At 43.6% G+C, this 20,927-nt stretch overlaps 1 protein-coding gene across 1 annotated transcript; it reads left to right on the top strand.

Annotated features, from left to right (window-relative positions):
* Positions 1–215: 215 nt before the first annotated feature.
* crtac1b (cartilage acidic protein 1b) lies at positions 216–13,019 on the top strand. Its single transcript, XM_068741020.1, has 14 exons — positions 216–397; positions 1,345–1,541; positions 1,920–2,056; positions 4,047–4,203; positions 5,712–5,846; positions 5,938–6,080; positions 8,922–9,058; positions 10,502–10,584; positions 10,807–10,907; positions 10,982–11,150; positions 12,173–12,318; positions 12,388–12,430; positions 12,531–12,674; positions 12,895–13,019. The coding sequence occupies exons 1-14, from the start codon at positions 216–218 to the stop codon at positions 13,017–13,019; spliced, it is 1,899 nt and encodes a 632-aa protein (XP_068597121.1).
* Positions 13,020–20,927: the final 7,908 nt, after the last annotated feature.

Here is a 20,927-nt window from a genome sequence, read left to right on the forward strand (position 1 = left end):
ACGTGGGGGGATTTTCTTCAAGACAATAAGGATCCAGGCCAGTCCTGGGAAGCTGGGACCATGGCGGGTGGGGGAGGGGGAGCAGGACAGTCGAGAGGATGAAACCAGAACAGGACAGGCGAGCCATTGAGGGAGGGGTGTGTGTGTGTGTGTGTGTGTGTGCGTCAGTCCTTCATCAATTAAGTTGCAAACGGTATTTCCTCCCTCAGGTGAAGATGCTGTGGCCGGTTTTACTCCTGCCTGCCATCTCTCTGGCTCAGCGATCAGAGCCCATGTTCTCAGCGATAACCAAGAGCGTCCTTCCTCCCGATTACGACAACAACCCCACCCAGCTCAACTACGGCGTGGCCGTCACTGACGTGGATGGAGGCGGAGACCTGGAGATATTTGTAGCTGGGTGAGAAGAACGGAGGCAGGCTTGTATAAGCAGCCTTGCGTTTTCTCAAAGTTTCTTTTTATGCAAACCCCCGTCCCCCCCCCGGTCTTTTCAGTGTTACAAACACTATATCATCTTCATTATGCACAATTACAACGATAAATGAAGTATTGCGTAGTTTCTAACTGCACCAGAAGCTAAAACAGAAGAACTCTCTCATTTTCTAAGCGAAAGGTTGAAGACAAAGGCAAAAGACTAAAAGATGAGATATAGCGAGGGTGCCCTGGGGCTCACTCAGCTGATGAAAAGGGATGTGATTGGACAGAGCGCCTATAATGGGGACATTTTTGGCAAGTGTGCGTATACCCAGTGAAGCAGCAATACATTTCCCAGTGCTTAAAAGAGAATAGATGGATCAGAATGACCCTGCTTCATAAATGTCATTTAGCCAAGACATGCTATTCAGCAGGTTTCCTGGAAAGAAGGGCATCACAAGCCTCGCAAGCAACGCCACTGTCAGTGAGGAGAATATCAGGATGGAGTGTCTTGAGATTTTATACCCGTGTCTGGTGTGAGATGAGAGTGTTATTACACTCTTATTACCATAAACAGACTATCTGAAAAATAGACATCTCTCCAGGGCAGGTTTTCAGAAGCTTTTGTTAACGCAGCACAAAGGTGCACACCAGTTTAAAGGTTGGGACTATTTCAATATTCATGCATTCAAATATTGAATATTTGAGCAAAGTTTGATTTTGATGGCAAGCTATTGCCTCCGCTTAAACCGCACCTGAATAAAAGTTGCATTTGCTGTCAATTCCGGGATATAACTACTAATTTAATAATAATAATAATAATAATGTAAAGCATACAGTTTAGATATTTTAATCTCCCTTAAAATGTAATTTGTAAAATTACTTTGTGGGACTGGATTTTGTCACAGCTTTCCATCGGTGCTTTGTCGACAGTTACAATGGCCCGAACCTCGTGTTAAAGTACGACCACGAGAAAAGGAGGCTTGTTAACATCGCCGTTGACAACCGCAGCTCACCGTTCTATGCCCTGAGAGATCGCCAAGGCAACGCCATCGGGGTGACGGCATGCGACATCGATGGAGACGGTCGGGAGGAGATTTATGTCCTGAACAGCAATAATGCCTTCTCAGGTATATAGCACATCATTTTATACACATGCTCACACTTTCATTAAAAATATATGTTGATAAATGTATTTGTGCAAACACTCACAGGGGCCGTTCCTCTTTTCTGTACAGAGACAAAGTGGCAGAATCATTTTGCAGATATTAAGCTTGTCTCATCAGATAACGGCTAAGACGTCTGCTGCTATTAATCAATCTGAGGCTTGCAGAGCGCACGCTGCCAAACATCCCAACTTTTATCTTTTTCCTACAAATGTGTTTTATTGCGGTCACTTGAAGCTGCTCTTCTATTTCCATATCAATTGCCTTCATTCTTCCAGTGTGTGTTCAATCAATCCTCTTTTGTCTCCACGCAAACTTTGGCTGACCGAACGCTACATCGAGGTCGGGCAACATATTCGGACAAGCTGTTTAAGTTCCGTAACGGACGTTTTGAAGATCTGCTGAACGATGACATTAACGAGCACAGGGACGTAGCCAACCGTATGGCTGGGCGTTCAGTGGCCTGTGTGGACAGAAAGGTACCACACACACACACACACACACACGCATGCAGGAGAGTATATGCAGAGCCACAGACATGCATAGCCTCTCCAGAGTACGTTTCGTGTGCATGCATGGATGCTTCTGTTTGTTTACCGGTGATAACTCATGCCCTGCCTGCGCCGCCCCTCTCAGCACGGGCTGTGACAGTTCATTTGGCGTGCCGTTTTCTCTGCTCTGTCCATCGCACCATTGTAATTACAGCAGCCAGGGCTCGTTTGTTTTATAGAACGCTGCACGACGGTGGAGTGATGTCTGCACACACACAGCTTCCTCTGCCTGTAGCGTTTTCTTTCTTTTTCTCAGCTTCTTTTCCATTGCTTCTTTGCACATCCTTTTTCATGCTTTCCTTTCTTTCTTTTCTCTTTGACTTGACACACTTTCATTCATTCTTTAGTCCCTTATCTCTTACGCACGCAATGCAGTTGTCACTTCCGATCAGGGGACGGGTGCAAAAAGAAATCGTTGAGAAAAGAGCAGCAGGGATTACAATAGATTTTCAAACGCAGTCCCATCCCGGTCAACACTGATCGGCTGTGCAGGTGCCAAACTGATTGAAAGATATGTGCTTTTAATGCTTTTAGAGGACACAAAAAAACAATGTTTTCTCTTCCATCGTAGTTCCAGCATTTTCCTATTGCTGAGCACATTTTTATTTGAACAGAATTAGAGCAGTGACAGAAGGTTAGACGGGTCAAATCCGAAGCATGACATAAAAGTCAGGCAGGTTGCTGATGCGTTTGAGCCTCTTCTCTCATAAATAGCATGTTATCGTTTGGGAAAAAAAACAATCATCCCTCCCAGGCTCCTTGAAAGTGACATTTTATCATTAGTCTTCTATAAACTGATGAAGGTGACACACGGAGAGGTCTCACAATGATCTGACGGATTGGTTCACTTTGTACATTCAGGCACGTTGGAGCTTCTGGAAACAAGTAGATTTCAAAAGCCAGCCTAATTTAAAGAATTGATCAAATCCTGAAACATAATGAAATGAGAGGTGGTCGCTTCTCAGGCGTCTCGGCGATCGCTGTGTTTAAAGGTGAAAAGCAATGCAGCCACACGTTCCTGCACCAACGTGCACTTTGCAGGCTTGCATGTCACGCTATTCACAAAGTCAATTCCGGTGACAGAAATTAGCCTTGGGTAAAGAATTATTGAAAAATCATTGACTTTTAAGATCGTTAAGTAACAGCCAGTGGCCTTCAGGGCTTTCATTGTGGTTGATTCTTGTGTGTGTGTGTGTGTGTGTGTGTGTGTGTATGTGTGTGTGTGTGTGAGAGAGAGATTATGCATGCAACCCACTCCTCCTACCACAGCAGATCATAATGTGATGCTTTATGATATTTACATGCATTAGTGTCTCTTTACATTTCATGTCATATGATAAAGGCAACACAAATGGTGAATCATGCATGCTGCATGTTAAGCCTGGTGGGAAAGCTCAATGGAATCAAGTGTGTAGTCTATTAGTGTGGTTCCATCTGTGAGTTTGTGTCTGCAGGGATTCTGACTGATAATGGAGTGTGAAATTAATCTCCAAAGGGAGGCAGATGACGGAGTAGAGAGAGAGAGAGAGAGAGAGAGGCAGAGGAAAGGCGGTAAGGGTAGGAAACAGGGAGGAAAATGGGAAACGATGCCCTAAGAAGGAGGTGGAGGTCAATGCAATGAGCTGGCGTCTCATTTGGGGTGTGCCCCACCTCTCACCCGTAGCCAGCTGGGACAGGCTCCAGCAGAACCCATGACCCATAAATTCGGATAAACGGCATATCCAGTTTTTCTGCCATTCTGCTAACAAACACTCAAACACTATCAAAAACCTAACCTTCTCGGAAGAGGTAATACTAATAATAGTTACTCTGATACAAGCAAGCGCCAATCCAAAATTCTGAGACTGTTTAAGGGCTTTGATTGCTCTTCTCACACCTAGCAGCACTAAATGTAAATGCGTCTGTCTTTGCTTTCCAGGGTACAGGCCGCTACGCTATCTACATAGCTAACTATGCCAGCGGCAATGTGGGCCCTCATGCTCTCATAGAAATGGATGAGGTGGCGAGTGACCTTTCTCAGGGCGTCATCGCCCTCTCCAACGTGGCAGAGCAGGCCGGGGTCAACAAGTTGACTGGTAGGTGACTTACAGTAGGACCATCATACATCACCAGGCCTTCTGTCAGATACACAGAGGCTGCTTCACCCTGGCGGGAATCAGAGTTGATGTGTATTTTTAACTGATTTTTGAATCTGTAAATGGAGTTTTCAATGTTAAAATAAAATATTTTTTCCTGACCTCATTCTGGATCAGATCCAGAAGATGATCCAGAAGATACGATTTTTTTTGAAAAAGTCAGATTTTTTTTTTTTTACATGCAGACAGGTATCCGGATCGCTCTCAAAATGTAATGGAATCAAATTTAGATCAAGTCTCATCTTCAGATTTTTATTCATAAAGATCCATCCAGTATTTCTTCAGTTATCCTGCTATTAGTTACATCCGCCCCCCAAAAAACAAACGGCGTCAAAAACAACCTCCTGGGTGGAGATAATAATTCTCTGCAGTTATATTATTAGTCATAACATCTTATATGCAAATAATCTAGTTTTAAGTGTATTAATTGTCTTACATCAAGAACAGCAGTGACATTCACGGCTGCACCTCACCTGACTTCCTTCGGCTGCAGCAGCACGTCCCTCACCCCTCTGATGTATATCTCCTTTGGTGAAGACGAGGAAGTAATAAATCCCACAGTGAACAATCTCACCGTGATCTGCTTCTTTGATAATAGAGGTTGTCATGAGGGGGGGGGGGGGAAACGCTGCCCCAGTGATACTTTATTGTAACCACCGAAAAGTCCTTGACGCTCATGTTTCGGAAATGGGAGCCTACTTTATATCTCACCGTAACCCAAATCAATCTTCATCATCTGCGGATCTTATTGTATGCAGGGTGTCGTCGAAGTCACCGGAGGGGGCAGCGTGGGCAGGTCCAGCGTCGCTGTGGATGATGTATCGCAGCTGGCTTTGTCATCAAAGTGCCGTTAATCAGAACGGAGGGACAGTCGGCGAAGTTGTATATCTAATGGCGACACATCTCTGGAGAGCCATCAGTGGTTTATGGCCATAGGGGGGCGAGTGATATTTGTCTGAGCTGATGGAGTAGGCCAGTAAATCACGAGTGAGTCTCTGCATACTGGAAGGGCAATCGAAGCCCTCTCGACTCCGTAATTAGACACCGCTGGTCTCGGGTGGGACACTCCAGCAATTCGCTTTACTTCATGGCGTGTGGCACTGGAAAATCCGCGGGTTGATGAGGAGAAAATAGAGTCAGTGATTTCCAGCACGTCACATCTTCGTGTTCCTCTCTCTGTTTGTGTCGTGTTCGCTAAATATGTGTGTGCAAAGCATCAGAGTCAGTGATTGTGTGAGCATAAAGACTTGCCGCGCTGCGAGGAGATGGACTGGAAAGACGGTAATGATCTCTTGTATTTCACTTTTGGGAGGCAGCGGATCTCTCTCTCTCCCTCTGTTCTATCGCTCGCTGAACCTTTGCTGCTTCCTTTCTCAAGTTCCGTCCGCATTCCTCTTTTGCATTTAATCCTCTACGGCGACTCTGGCCTTCCGTTCCCATTTGTGCAGGAGGGCGAGGTGTCGTGGTCGGGCCCATTGTCAGTCAAAGCTCGTCGGATGTGTTTTGCGACAACGAATACGGACCCAACTTCCTGTTCAGGAATAACGGAGATGGAACATTCACTGATGTGGCGCAGCAGGCCGGTGAGAGAATCACTTTCACACATCATAGCCTTCAAATCGCTTGGTGTGAATCCCGTTGTTTGTAGAATGTAGAGCTGCTGTGTTCCTGTAGGCTTGGAGGACCCCATGCAGCATGGCAGGGGGGTCGCCCTGGCAGATTTCAATCGTGATGGCAAGACAGACATCGTCTATGGGAACTGGAACGGCCCGCATCGCCTGTACATGCAGCTGAATAACCGCAAACAGAAGTTCAAGGTGGGTCGAGATGTGTTAACAAAGTGTGTTCCTACCATTTTTCTGTTCTGGAGTTATCGGCAGAATTCAATTTCAAACCTAAAGGATGTCTCCTGGCAGTGAAGGAGTTAATGGACACAACTACCACTAGAAAAGCACTTGCCGAGCACAGACCTCCGCCAAGCAGCTCATTCCCCTCATGATTGGATGTGCGCCATCCACATGGTGATCTGGATCATCATCAAAAGGTTCTAAACTGTGTTGGGTCAGAACACTGTGAAACAGCGTCTTGCCGTTTTGCAGACTTGGTGCTAGACTGACCACATTAAAATCAGAGCCCAACCCCTTCCTTTCGTACGCTGCCTACTCGCCCCATAATGGCTAGAAACGTGTTTTTAGAGTTGTTTGTTCTTTGTATCTTTTGTCTGCATGCTTGTGAGCTCATTAGTTAGTCTTTAGTTAGTTTAAATCTTAACTCGTGCTTTTATTAGGTTGTATTGTACTATGTGAATTACTTTGAATTAACCAGTGCAAGAAATGTACTATACAACTATACGGTAAAGTTGACTTGCCCACTTCATCATGTTTTGCCCACTGGAGGGGCAGTCTACAGGGCACTTATTTGCATTTTTTTTTCAAACAAAGGGCACCGGGGGGGGGAGCAATCTGATTCCACCACAATTTCAGACATCATTAGTCAACTTGACAAGCACTTTATTTGAAGCATTCTGTGGACCTAATATATTTATTAAAGAGCCATTGAACCTATCCATCCATCCTTCCATCCATCCATCCATCCTAGTTAACTAGCACTCATTGGGGTAACCCACTTAAGGACTGTGTGAAATTTGGGATTGAGAACAACGCAACTTCTAAGAAATGGCCAAAAATGAAACATTTCCAACACTCAAAAATTAACAGAATGTGAAGAAACATAATTTATGTGTTATAATGCAGAGATCAGCCACTAAAGCTAATATATAAACCCGCTAAACCTGCTATGTAATTCCACTTTGCACCTCTAGAGGCAGTATTCTGACAGATATGGGTGGTGAGTTTTTCTAAGTTTCACACGTGCTTAGTGCTGAGTCTAATAACAAGAACTTACCCAATAAATAATAAGCCAAACTTACAAAATGTAAATTAAGAACATGTTTTAAGTAACACTATTTTATCTTCTATATATTAAAGGTCACTGCTGCCAAGGAAAACTCTGAAAAGTTTTTCAGTTAAAAGTTTTTAATGGTAGCTATGGCTACAGCCAAGATATAACAGAGAGTACATCTTGCAGCAGTTGGTGGTTACTCATTTCTGGAGCTGCCTTCGAACCCAGACACATTGTACGAGCAGCACCCGTGAAGATGGATGGGCACCGACTCACTGATTCAGCGACTGCAGACGGGCTCTGTGAAATGGCCAGCAGTTGCAGTGCACGCACACACACACATATATGTTTTTATTGCTGTTAGAAGCAAGAGAAAGAAATGTCCTCTGCTTCATTTAAATCTGCCTGTTTAGTGATCTATCTGTCGGGTGCATCGTCCACCAAACAGATGAATGAACAGTCGACTTCTTAAAGGGGTCAGGTAAAGGGTTAAAGTGTAATGCTTAGTCCAGAGACATTTCAATTAGCATGATCCACACGCACGCACGCACACACACACACACACACACACACACACACACACACACACATACACACACATACACACACACACAGAGGCAATCTAAATTACCCAGTCAACATTTTTGTATCTAAACTGAGAGAGTTAAATCCAACGCACACAACTCATGGAAGACGCCTGTTTGCTCCACACAAGCTGACGCCCGCCGGCCGCGTTGACCTTTGGCATGCATAATGAAGCTGCTGCATCACTCCAGTAAATCGCTCATTAAATTGGGCTGAAGCAGCAGCTCGCCCGGGTGCAGCAAAATGCCGATTAGGCCCGTTTGTGCGCTAATTAAAACGTATTGCTTGTGTATTCTTAACAATAGGCTTGACAAACTAAAAAACACAACCACGTATGTATCACATGTATTTAAATTGAAGGAATGGGTCCCATATGAACGTTCTTGTATTCATGTTGTATGTTTTTTTTTTTAAGTCATTGAGTTTTCTAAGCCACACAGGATATTCTTTACTATGACTATGGGACCCATGCAAACACTGAATGTACCAAATGAAAGATTACAGTCTCGTCTTTCATCAGGGACAGAAAGTGTTTCGTTCTGGAGTTATTGGCTGTTGAAGAGAGGCAGATTTCAATTTCAGGGTTGGCAGTGAATAATTATTGTTTAAACTCACTTTTTTTCCGACTCTCCTCTCTCACTCAGCGGTTTTGCTGGGAGTCCGTCTCTTTTCATCGTTCTTCTTGTCACAGCGATGCAGTAAATCTAGACCCGCCGCGCCCTTGAGTCTGACCTCTCCTTCACCTGAGAGGCAGAAGGTCAGCACTCACTCTCCCCCATCAGCTTTATGAGCCTTATAATTAAAACAGGGAGTAAATACTTGAGGGAGTGAAGGACTGCACTTTCACTGTCGGTGATGTGAGCGGCTATCCGCTACTGTCTCTCTGCTGAGGAGACTGTGTGAGTAGAAGAGCTATCAGATATTCTCTTTCATCCATAGACACAACTCCAGATCAGGTTACCTCAGAGTGAGACGAGCTATGTCTCATACCAGGGCTGGGATTACTGATGTTGTGAAGGCTGAACGCGTGACCTTCGTGGTATGGCGCTCTCAGCTGGCGTGCCTCCCTCCCTGCAGCAATCACACAACGGATCAGACGAGCGTCACGGCATGTGTTAGCATTGACCTTTCTATTTAGAAACAAAGCAAATGCTTCCTGCGTTGGATTTCAGGACATAGCGTCCCAGAAGTTTTCCATGCCGTCGCCGGTTCGCACCGTCATCACTGCAGACTTTGACAACGACAATGAGCTGGAGGTCTTCTTCAATAACATCGCCTACAGAGGGCCGTCTGCCAACAGGCTATTCAGGTAGTCACACACACACACACACACAATATATAGTTGCTCAGTGAGTTTATGAATGAACTACCCTGCTCTTGATTTAATATTCTAACACTTGCATGGAAGCCGAAAATGAATTAAAACTTCCAAGCCAAGCATATTTATCTCATCTGGCATTCAGCATCCTTCTCCACACATGAATGAAGCTTTCATTAAGACCGTGTTGGGTCTCTTTTTGGCTCATGATTTTACTTCCCCTCCAGATAATATTAATGAACGCCGCTCCCAAAAGGCAATTTATGATGTATATCAATTGTTGGGCCGGGCTTCGTATCAGAATAAACCCATCCTGTCTGTAAAAATCTGATTTGGAATATTTTTCCTGGACAGGATACAGAAGTCCTCATAAATGTTGCCATGAGCTGCAAGGTCCGTTCATTCTGGATAAGACGAATAAGTGGAAGCCTCTGATTCTACTGGATCAGAATGTAATTTTTTTGTTTCTGGACACAATGACAGTCTGATTTAGGATCGCTGCTCCTCTGCAATTATCTAGCTTAAAGGTGAATCAGCTATTTGGTACTTAAAAGAAAAGAGAGCTTGTACTTGTGCTAATTCATTCCAGACAACAAATTAGTGTTTAGCTGAGTTTAGGGATTTAGCAGCTCGGATCAGCACATTCAATGCAAAATGATATTAGCACTGAAAGAAACTTGAATATGGAAACTCCTTGGAAATAAATATACATGGCACGTAGCAATGTGAGTAATTTAATCCAAAAATGTCATCTTGGACACATAAACATCATTAAAAATTAATTAAATCACACTGCTTTTCAGAAAATCACAATTAAGTGTACATAAAACAACAATAATTATAAAGTAAAAATAGACAAGCAATACATGAAAACAAACATATATTACAATTATTACATGTAATTCCCATTATAACTTAATAAACATATAAGAAGCATTTTTTTCCGGCCATGTTAATTAACTGGGGTGTATGTAGTATACAGCATTAAAAGGACTACGCACTGTTCATGTCTATATAATAAATTATATAATATTGTATTATTAGTATTGCATTTTATCATTCACTGCTTACAATGAAAAGTAAAAATGTGCTATATTCAAAATGTATTTCAAGTAAAATATAAAGGTTTCATGTCATGACAAATTATTTCACTGGTATCTTGTGAATGATGTTTTAACACTTAACCAACATGTGGAAGTTCTTAAAGCAATTGTGTGCGTGTTGTAAAGACTATTTTGACCAATCTGAGACAACTCCCTCCTAATTAAACGTATTGGATTGTAAAGTAGTTTTTTTTTATCTAAGTAAAAGTACTCTTGTACAGTACCTCAAAGTTACAGTATTGGACTTAATAAGTTACCATTCAATGTGACTTCCATATTTATAGTCATGGTATTGATATCTTACAGATTGTATTGGTTATTGATGTGATAGGGTGAGCAGGCGAGAGCATGGAGACCCCCAGATAGAAGAGCTGAATGTGGGGGAGGCATCAGAGCCCGAAGGACGAGGAACCGGTGAGTGAGGCCGAACAATGAGTATCTGCTTTTCCAACAGCCAACCACTGGATGGCAGCAAAGCTCCATTTGGAACCCAAGTTTCTTGGTGCTCTTCAGACTTATTCCACACATAACTACTTCTTTGACTGTTGAAGCATACGCTCCATGAGGATGACAAATGTCACGCAGAGTGTCTCCTCCAGTTTTGACTCGTGTGGCTGTCCTGTCCTGGTCGCCTAGGAGCTGTAGCCACAGACTTTGATGGCGACGGCCGTCTGGAGCTGCTGGTGTCTCACGGCGAGAGCGCAGCTCAGCCGCTTGCTGTCTACAAAGTTAACCAGGTGAGATTCTGCAAACATCTCAGCATCATCACTTCCTGCCCTTGACCCCTTCGTTCCTTTCGCCTTCATGCCAGGGCGCCGCTAACTCCTGGTTGCGAGTGATTCCCCGGACCCAATTTGGTGCTTTTGCCAGAGGAGCTAAAGTGGTGGTGTATACGAAAAAGAGTGGCCCACACACACGGATCATTGACGGTGGCTCAGGGTACCTGTGTGAGATGGAGCCTGTCGCCCACTTTGGCCTTGGTAAGTTTGTACTTCGACATTTAAACTGCTGTTTTTGTTGAAACCTGTGCACTTGTAAAAACTATAGGCCATTTAAGCTCTCAGTAAACAAGTAAATAGGAATTAAGTTATCACAGTTCCATTTTTATATGGCTCTTTAGATCAAAGCTGAGAATAAATAGACTAGATGTTGAATGAAGTCAACTGGACTTGGAGGTAAAGCTTGAAGACATTTTGGCTCTTGTTCAAGAGGCTTCCTCAGGTCAGGAGACGCCGTCACAAAGAGCTATGACAACATGGAGAACATTCACAGACTTTCAGAGAAGAAAGCGTCTTTCAAATCAATCGTTTTCAGTATAAAAATCTTTTTTAGGGTGTAAAGTGAAACCTTCATAGCGTCATGTTCGATTCTCCAGTTCAATGATAATAAAGCAACCGAAAACGATATGAAACTGTTCATTTCCGTATTTGAATCAATGAAACCCATTTAGGTATTCTTTTTCCCTATTTGATATAGACGAATTCCCCATTGATTGATTAAGTGACCATTTTTAGCAAGAATTCCTTGTCTCAGCTGAGAAAATGACAGACGGCCATTAGAGAATAGGTAGATAGTCCTGGTGAGAAGGAAATCGAGCGCTCCATGTGGAAGGCCTTCATCATTACCTGATTGGACACCTCTTGGTAGATGAAGTTTTCCATGGCGGCAAAGTCATGGCAAACATTCCACGCTGTCTTGGCTTCAGAACAGTCCTCACACAAACTTGTCAAACAATTTAAGGGTTGAGGTAATCTTGAGGTGATCTTCGTCTCCAGATCTTCTTAAATTACACACGACATGAGACTTTAATTAAGGCCTGCGGTTCCTCTATGGAGAGGGGCTTTTCTTTACGCCTGATTGCTCTATTTAATGGAGAGAAACGGGTTTCCAAATAATAGGAACTCTTTGTGAGACGGCTGTCGACATTATCTCCTGAACTGCGTGAACCCTCAAAAAATGACTGAAACGCCCGTGACCTTTTCTGTGTTGCACGTCTGACCAGGTAAGGATGTGGCCACCAATGTCGAGGTGTACTGGCCAGACGGTCGCTCGGCGGCCCGACCGCTGGAGCCTTCAGACCTCAACTCGGTGCTGGAGATCCACTATCCTAGAGATGAGGAAGAAATCACTCCCCCAGTGGAAATAGAGGTACAGCAGGGCTTCGACACAATCTACAATTCTGAATCTACCTTAAAATGATCCTTCCATGCTTTACAGTGTGGTCATGGGTTCGCCATGAATGAGCTCGGCCGTTGCACAGGTAAGCTGTAAAGCTTCGCACACCCACGATATGCTTGTTTGAAGTTTAGGAAAAAGTGCCTTCCTAGCCTCACCTCCCCCCCCCCCCCCCCTCCCCCCAGATGAAGATGAGTGTACCCAGTTCCCTTCTGTCTGCCCCTCTGACCGCCCGATCTGCACCAACACCTACGGCAGCTATAAGTGCCGGGCCAAGAGGAGATGCGGCCAGGGCTTTGAGCCCAATGACGATGGGTCGGCCTGCGTGGGTGAGTGGTCCTGGTAGACACAAAGGCCGATGCAGCTGGAGCTCCAAGATCAGGAGGATAAAGGAATGCTTTAAAGGGCCTTGATTGGCCTGGTTGAGTAAAAGCTTCTAGGCACTAACATTATTTTGGCTGCACCTCGCTATGCGTGAATGAGCTCTCTTTCACCCATAACTTTGGGCTAACTTTTCCCTATCCTCTGTTTTCACCTCTTTCTACACAGCCCAGGTGGCTTACTTTGGGACACGGTCTTCTGGCGGACGGCAGCGCTCCGGCCTTTCACTCCGGCTTCTTGCCATCTCTGTGCTACCCTTTGTTTCTATCCACCTCCAGACTGGACTAGTGTAAGCTGCCTGCTCTCTCCTTCACAACTATCTCCACTGCTAAATGGGGATACAGAAAAAAAAACTCTTGAAGCAAACTTTTACTCCTTCCTCTCCTCTGTGGATATCTGCTCCCTGTTTCCACCAGTTATTGAGTCTTGTCCTCCTCACTGCTGCTTTTTTGTGTCGCCGCTTGGCTCCTGGCCTACTCTGGACCATAAAGGGAGCATGCTCGCTGGGAGCTACAGGGTCCGAACTAACTGTGTCACACCTGCAGAGGCCTCATGTCATCACCTGGCACTAATGCTCAGGAGTCAGGGACGAAGGACTAGTCGATACGTGGATCTGCAGCTTTAAACCTTCATGCATACCACCCTTCTGAAGATCTAATGATTTCATTAGAGAGATGCTGAGGTCACAATGTTAACCCTCATAACGTCACTCTCATTCTTCTTTTGGGTGCCGGGGAAAGACAGGTTGTAGGTCCTGTGTGTGTGTGTGTGTTGGGTAGAGAAGAGAGGCCACCTGTTTCCAATATTGTGTTTCCTGTGGATAATCCCATAGTGTAGTGGAGAATTGAAACACGTGTACATGAGTGTGTAAGCACGAGAATAGTTTGGAACAGTCCCGGAAAGGTGTAGCCATCATAAATTACTTAGCAACTTTTAAAAATACTTAATATAGAACTTTATATTGTAAATTTTAAATGAGAATCGTAGAGTTTTTTTTTATTGCTATTTAAACCTGAATTGGATTTTTTTTATTTTATTACTTTTTTCCCCATTTTAAATTAAAATAAAGGGCAGATGGCAAAACCATGAAAATAAAAAGGAAGATTGTGTTTAATGGAACAGGATTTCCTACTATAAGTCATCATTAAAGAAAATCCGCTAAATAAAAGTCAGTATAATGTAGCGCCCCTGAAGTTTCATATACAGGCTTTTATTTAGTGGATGCAAAGAGTTTAAGTCTTGTTGCCTGACAGTCTACTTATTTCATAAAAAAATCACGCTATTATATATCTATATTATGCCCAAAGGTCAGGGCCCAAACATAGAAAATGAAGAAGGTGAGGATAAACAATAAACAAACCTCCCCCTTTCTTCAAGTGGAACCCTCCATTTTTCCAAACACTAGTTGCTTTGTGTTTCATACAGAACAATGTGTACGAGCTGAACAAGAAGCAAAAACCTAGTCCTGCATGAGACACTGACAGCATCTTGACTGACAGATTTTCAGCCCACTTTTCTTTCCATTCGAGTAGCAGCTCCCTTCTCAGCCAGCCCAGTGCAGAACCTAAACCGCAGCTCCCAGATGATCCGGCTTTAGAGCACAATTACTGCCATAGCAGGGGATACATTTATCATCAATTGTACTGTTCTTCAGGGTAGCGTGTGTGTGTGTGTGTGTCAGTGACGTGCGGTGAGGTTCATGTCTGGTGAGGCACAGTCAGATTTACAAATAAATGAACCTACAGCTTGTTCATCATTTGATTGGCAACATTTAACGTGTTTTGTTTAAAAATTCGTACCAGAATTTTTTACATACTGTCACAAACCTGGCTCATCAGTTTATGACAAAAAGGGGAGACCACACATAATCTCCGTATTTACAAAAGATTTAATGAAATTATATGACGTGAAATTATTCAACTCTGCGTATCAGTGTGCGTGCAGCGTTGAATGTGTGTGGGTGCGTGTGTTGATCAGTTAAAGTTTAACTGATGTTTATGTGAGGGTCATGTTGCTGCACTTGTTAATTTGCCTTATTACGCACACCTGTTTCTGCCTCTCGCTCCTGGACCTGCGGCGTGGGGATTGGCTGCGGTCACCCCGGGCGCACCTGAGGCAGATTGAGCCAAATCGCCACCAGCCCTCATAAACCCGGGTCCTGCGCAGCGTTTTCTTTTTTTTGTGACCGGTTTTTGTTAGAGCTGGCTTTTTGGTTTTTCTTTCTCGGCTGTGTTTTTTGTTATATAGATATTTTCGTTGGGCCCCAGCCACCCCGCAATCCTGTGTGCGGCTCCAGGATATTGTGTTTCCTGATGGACATATCAGTAAAATATAAAGTCCACGATCGCGACATCTCCGTCCTCTGTTCCCTGGGGTCCCCTCGCACCCGTCCACAACAGTATAACTGTTAAACATATGTTCTGACTCTGAGATGTGTGTGTGTGTCCAGCTGGGGCGTGCGCGCCGCGGTTCTGCTTGTGTTTGACGAGGCTTCTCGGTAAATTCTTCATGTCGCAATATCCCATCCGAGTCCAGACCTTGTCAGAAGTTGAGGAAAGAAGGCAAGAAAAGCAGAAAACACAGGTTCTTGCTTGACGTCCAGACAGCCAGCATTTCCGTGTTTACAAGCCCGTCTGGAACGAGCGGATCAGCTGATGAGTGCACTGAATCACTCACTGGTCTCCTATCTTCTGCAGGCAGTATTACATGTGGCCTCATTCTGCAGTATTTTAATGCCGCTGAGCACAAGAACACGTGACGCACTTATTGTATTATTAAAAATGAAAAAATCCTAAAATATATAATGTAATATCACTGATGTTATATTATATCTTATATGATTTTTATATTATTTTTAATAATACAAATACATGATTTTTATATGATGACAGGTGAGGCTGTGCCTCACCTGCCTCCCCTGACTGCACGTCACTGGTGTGTGTGTGTGTGTGTGTTCGTTCGCTTGCTGAGGCAAGTGTAATATAGTTTGGATGTTTCCAGCCAAAAGCCTCACTCGTTTTATGGAAGACACCAGACTGGGGCTAATGAGCTGGACCCGGACCACACGCAATGTCAACTGTAAATATGAATCATTTCACCTCAGACGTAAAGATTTCACCCATTTCTCTCCGAGGCATTTTAATTAAAGCTCAGAGCCATCGGAGCATAAAGTAATGAACAAACAATAATGGATGCGTTAAAGCCGTTAAGGTTAGCCGCCACGGATCTCTGCTGGATCCGTGTTGTCCCGCTGTCTGCGTGACCAAACGACTCTGTGGAGAGCGTGGCAGAGGGTTTGGTGTAGCCCTGCCCACTCCAGGAACACATCTGAAGATGCTAAGAGATGGATTTCTTTTTAGGGAAGGATGAAAACTATGAATCACACCTGATGGAATTGTTTCAGGGAGGACTGATATGTAAGCTCATAGTTTGCATGCTATGGAAGATTCACAATCAAATCAAATGTGCATGTGAATCCAGTTTGTGTCTTTTCCTACAAATGTGTTTGTTTGAAGAGGGGAAAGAAAAATTGCTGAAGATCGTTCAGCGACATATGCTGTTCAGATTATTCACTGCGTCATTCGGACATATAGGGGGTGCCTGAAAAATGTACAGTTATACAGAATGAATTCAGGCGTGAGACGTATCTGTGCTCGTCCAAACTGGAGTTTGTTCAGAATTTGAGGTAATGCTGAAGAAATGAATTGAAACACACTTATTCGCCAGGTTGAGTCAGTTCACTCAACCGCTTCAGACGCACCTCGAGGAAGAAGTGCATATTTTAGTGAAAAAAAAAAGTTAGAAAAGTGAAATGTTATCAGTGATGACAATAACAAAACAGAATCAACTCCACAGAGGAAAGTCAGCTTGAAAAGAAAAAAAGGCTATGTAATGCAGCTGTACCATGTCAATACTGTGTGTGTGTGTGTGTTTGTTTTGCATGGTTTGAGTGTCGTTTTGTGTCACAGAAGCTCCAGCTGTGATTTTCTTTGCTGAAATAAATTGAAAGTGGAGATGTCTCTGTGAAAAATCAATCCATGACCACAACACTGTGTGTGTGTGTGTGTGTGTGTGTGTAGCTCACATGTCTCTTATTTCATGTTTCAGACCACTAATCACAAAGTCTGCCCAAAAGCAATTACTCAATATGGTCAAAGGAAATGACAGAAGATTAGATATGAAATGGTATTTTAATATCATATTTGTGCTGTACTGTCATCAGACAGAGGAGCCGGGGAGGAGATTGTCCTGGACGTGAGCAGGCGAGCAGGTCTTTCTAGCATGGCGATGTGTGCAGAGCTCCTTCTGCGTCTCGGAGCCGGGCAGTACAGGCCTGATTCAGTATGCAACGGGTTTTATTGCAGCCAGACGTAAAGTCAATGCTTGGTTTTCCATCATAATTGCTCAAGCACACCTCAAGTCATCTGATTTCAATTTATTCAAATCATTTCCCTGTGTGATGAAAGAAAATGAATGGCAGCGCAGATAAAGCTGCGTCAGCAAGAATGGATTAACACAGCAGCTGCTGAACGCCGTTCATACGATATGCCAGCGTAATGAAACGGGTAATAGAATTATATGAAATGCCTCGTCGCTCCTTTTCATTTCCTAAAGTGTCACAAGAGGTTGGGACAGTTTTCATGATGCAACTGCAGAAAGTAACAAGTTAAAGGACAATATTTTAATAGACTTATTATATATATATATAATAACCTAATAATAACAACTTATATTTCCAGATTATAACTATTATTGCATTAGTTATTACTCAAAAATGTAGCCACAAATGTATCAGGTAGAACAGACCAACGTTGAAGTCCTTTTATTATAATGAATGTAAAACGTATCTTCTTTTTAAGTCTGACTTGATCTTTTGTTTTCCTTCATCACTTTGCAGATAATATAATTGTCTCGTAATTTTGTCTTTTACTGTTTCCAGTAACTATTTTTACGGATAAATTGTGATTTTGTGTGTTCTGTGCAAATGCAAATGTCATCTTCTCCTTGTGGGGTTTAGAAGCAGTTCCTCTGCGGGGCTGTGTCATCCTGTTTCTGCTTAACATTCAGAGCAGTGGCTGATGCAGCAGGATGCATCTGCCTTGAGCAACACGTCGAAGGAGAATGACACACAATGGCCTCCGTCTCACAGCTAACCGGGGCGATCAGAAAGACTTATCTTAACTGCAGCCGCGCATTTCTAGCCATGGGCGCTTGACTATGTGGCATTCAAGGCTGCACAACTGCAGCACTGCCAATCGAGCAGAGGTTGAGTAAACTGAGATGCAATTCATGCCAAAGCCAACAGTCAGGATATAGGGGAGATAAACATGCTAAGCGCTGAGAGAAATCCTGCAGTTTAAACCATGTTTTAGGTCTTCTAAGAGTGTCAGCTCAGCAAATGTAAAATATCAGTTACATCCCACACTTCAGGGAGTCAGAATGGTCTGCGTGAGTACAGGATCTGTACAACAAGCGTGCGTGCTATAAGCCGTGTCACTGACCTGTTCGTTTTATAGGAAGACAGAAGTTTAATGCACAGTGACGGTGCTTTAATGAACCGATATGGATAAAGACTTGGTGGGTCTGAGTGATCGGAGTAAGCGTTTTATGCCTCGGAGGGCTTCGGCGTAGACCAGAACTGAACAGAGAAACTATTGGACTGAATTCTCAAACAAGGGTCAAGAGCGGACATCCTCCTCTAAAAGTCATGACAAGCCCAGTGCTTCTCCGATGCCAAGAGTTTTCCCCTATAATGACCATTCTGCATTTACCCGTGTCAAAACACTTAGCATGCAACAGTGGGATTCTGATGTTTCTGTCATTGGAGGAATAAACATTTGAACCGATGGATTCCTGAAAGTGACATCCCCCCCCCCCCCCTGGCTCTTCGTGACCCAGACCAACAAATATGTGAAAAGGTTCAAAGCTGGCCAAGTTGTCTCTTAGTTAAAGAACAAGAAATGAGGAAAAAAGGCAGGAATGGCAGGGTGGAAGTAAAGAAAGTTTCAGCAAGAAATAATAAAAAAAACTTGGAAACTCTAAAAAACAGTCATCATAACTATCTGTGGCAGAACAGAGGAATAAAAAGAGGTCTGTGCGGAGGGAGAGGCTTCTTTCAGTCTAAGACTGACCTTTACCCACAGGTGTTTCTTCACTGCTCCTCCTCCTCCTCCTGAGATATTCACCCACTCTCAGGATCTGCCAGAACCTTATTTCTCCTTTTTAGCCTTATGAGCAGGTTATGATGGATCGACTGCACGCGTCTTGCTGTACAAACTTGCTGTACTTGAAGTTGGTGTATTTGTTGTGGCAACATGAAATGTCTGTTGGCCACCTGAGAGCAATGCACCAATGAAGAAGATCGACACGCTGTCAACGTGCTGCAAACATTCGGTTACAAATTGGGGCAATTTACAAATCCAGCCTGGCGCCGATATTTTTCATTTGGAGCCGTGATCAACAGAAATATAAGTTGATTTCATGTAAGCGTCTTCCAACGTCTCCTTCAGATCCATTTTGCAATGCCTCAACATTTCTGGCTCTTTAGTGCTCATGTTCACTGGTGAGCTGCCAACTTGGACTTCAGTTTATTTACATACAACCATGGGAGTGAATGAGTGGCTTCAGACTGCTGTCTTTGTTAGCTAAGGACAGCAGACGCAGGGACGGTGAGTCGTTGATTCAGAGTACTTTTAAACTTCTCCAACATTATGTGACTTTTAAAAGGAAGGGGATCGTTGTGGTCTCCCATCAAGAAACCGCATTTCATGCTGCTTTTTAGGTTCATGAGTACATCTGCATGTTTTGGTCTTAGAAAAGCTCAGAGGCTCTGAAGTGATGCAGCCATTCTGTTTTATATCTCGCCAGTGAATCTGAATAACAGATGCCTCTAGCAGAGGAAGCTTTGCCATAACACCTTCTCATCTCAGTTACTGCTGCTTTGCCGGGAGCTCCTCTGCGTCTCATTTGTGTTTCATCCGTGCGCGATGTGACAAAAAAAACTTTCCCACTCGTGCTTCAGGAAGAGATCTGTGACATTTGATTTCACGCTGAATGTAAACTCCTGGGTAAAAGTTGTGTGTGACATGTCACTCGACCCAAGTTCACCTCCTCGCACCGAGAGAGTTTACCTCTCAGCTCCGACAGTCTTGCAATAACTCGCGCCTCTTTGTGAACATGTGCGTGTGTGCGTGCCTCAGATGCACGCAGACACACAGCACTGATTGAGTCTATAGGCAACATAATAAATTGAATACAAGTGAATTGATACCAACGCCGACCGTCACAACAATTCTCCTTTCCATCAGCTTCATCAGATATTTTATTCATCTCATGGAGACACAACTTGCACGGATCCACTTCATTAGATTAGTAGATAATGTGATGTAAACACCAATAACACCAAGATAAGATAGAGATTCGTCTCCCAGAGCAGCACCCCTTCGTTTTCACACACACATCATGCAGCTTTAAACATCGATGCAGTTTGAGGCTATCCTTACACAACGTAGCTCAAAGGGGCTGCTGAGAAGAAACAGCACACACCATTTACATTTCACCACACACATCATGCAACACTTTGAATAAGCCTTCCAAGTCAGCTTTAAAGGACAGCTTTGATTCTTTTAATAAAGTGCTCAAATGAACACGCTGATGTGACAATGATTGAAAGAGTTGTGGAACATTATTCCTTTAATGCCTCCGGCTGTCAATGCTCTGCAGCAAATTGCTGTAAGGCATTCTGCAAGAAACACTAATAGTACATCCATGCCAAATGCAAAGTGAATGTTCACATTTATTTACTTCAATAATTTGCAATGCAAAATAATGTAAATCCATAAATATTAATCGCTTCCATCTCAGAGACAAACCAAAAGAAAAGGAACGTTGCCATTGGCGTTCCCTTCCATAGTCAGACGCAACTGAAGTAATCATTTTACTTGTTATGTCAGAAAACAAAATCTGCCAACGACCACACACGTAAGAATCTCATTGCTGACTGGCTTTCTAAATTCCTGTCCCCTGGTGAACGCTCATAGTTTTACTTGCTCCGTTTGTGTCATTTTCCTGGCGTGAGTTTATGTTTGCTTCCATCTCTGCTATGCTTTTGTAGACAATTGTGCGACGGGACAATTTCACTTCCTGATTGTTGCAAATGCGTCATAAGAGCAAACGACTCGCTGGCAACTCCGTTAGGCTGT

This window comes from Brachionichthys hirsutus, chromosome 7 (assembly GCF_040956055.1).
Source record: "Brachionichthys hirsutus isolate HB-005 chromosome 7, CSIRO-AGI_Bhir_v1, whole genome shotgun sequence".
In the NCBI taxonomy this organism is placed as follows: domain Eukaryota; kingdom Metazoa; phylum Chordata; class Actinopteri; order Lophiiformes; family Brachionichthyidae; genus Brachionichthys; species Brachionichthys hirsutus.

Excerpts from the sequence above, each read along its gene's own strand:
- crtac1b (XM_068741020.1), top strand. The coding sequence starts at position 216 with ATGCTGTGGCCGGTTTTACTCCTGCCTGCCATCTCTCTGGCTCAGCGA. Across the intron at positions 1,542-1,919 it reads CAGCAATAATGCCTTCTCAG|GTCGGGCAACATATTCGGAC; the intron begins GTATATAGCACA and ends CGCTACATCGAG. Across the intron at positions 6,081-8,921 it reads ACCGCAAACAGAAGTTCAAG|GACATAGCGTCCCAGAAGTT; the intron begins GTGGGTCGAGAT and ends GTTGGATTTCAG.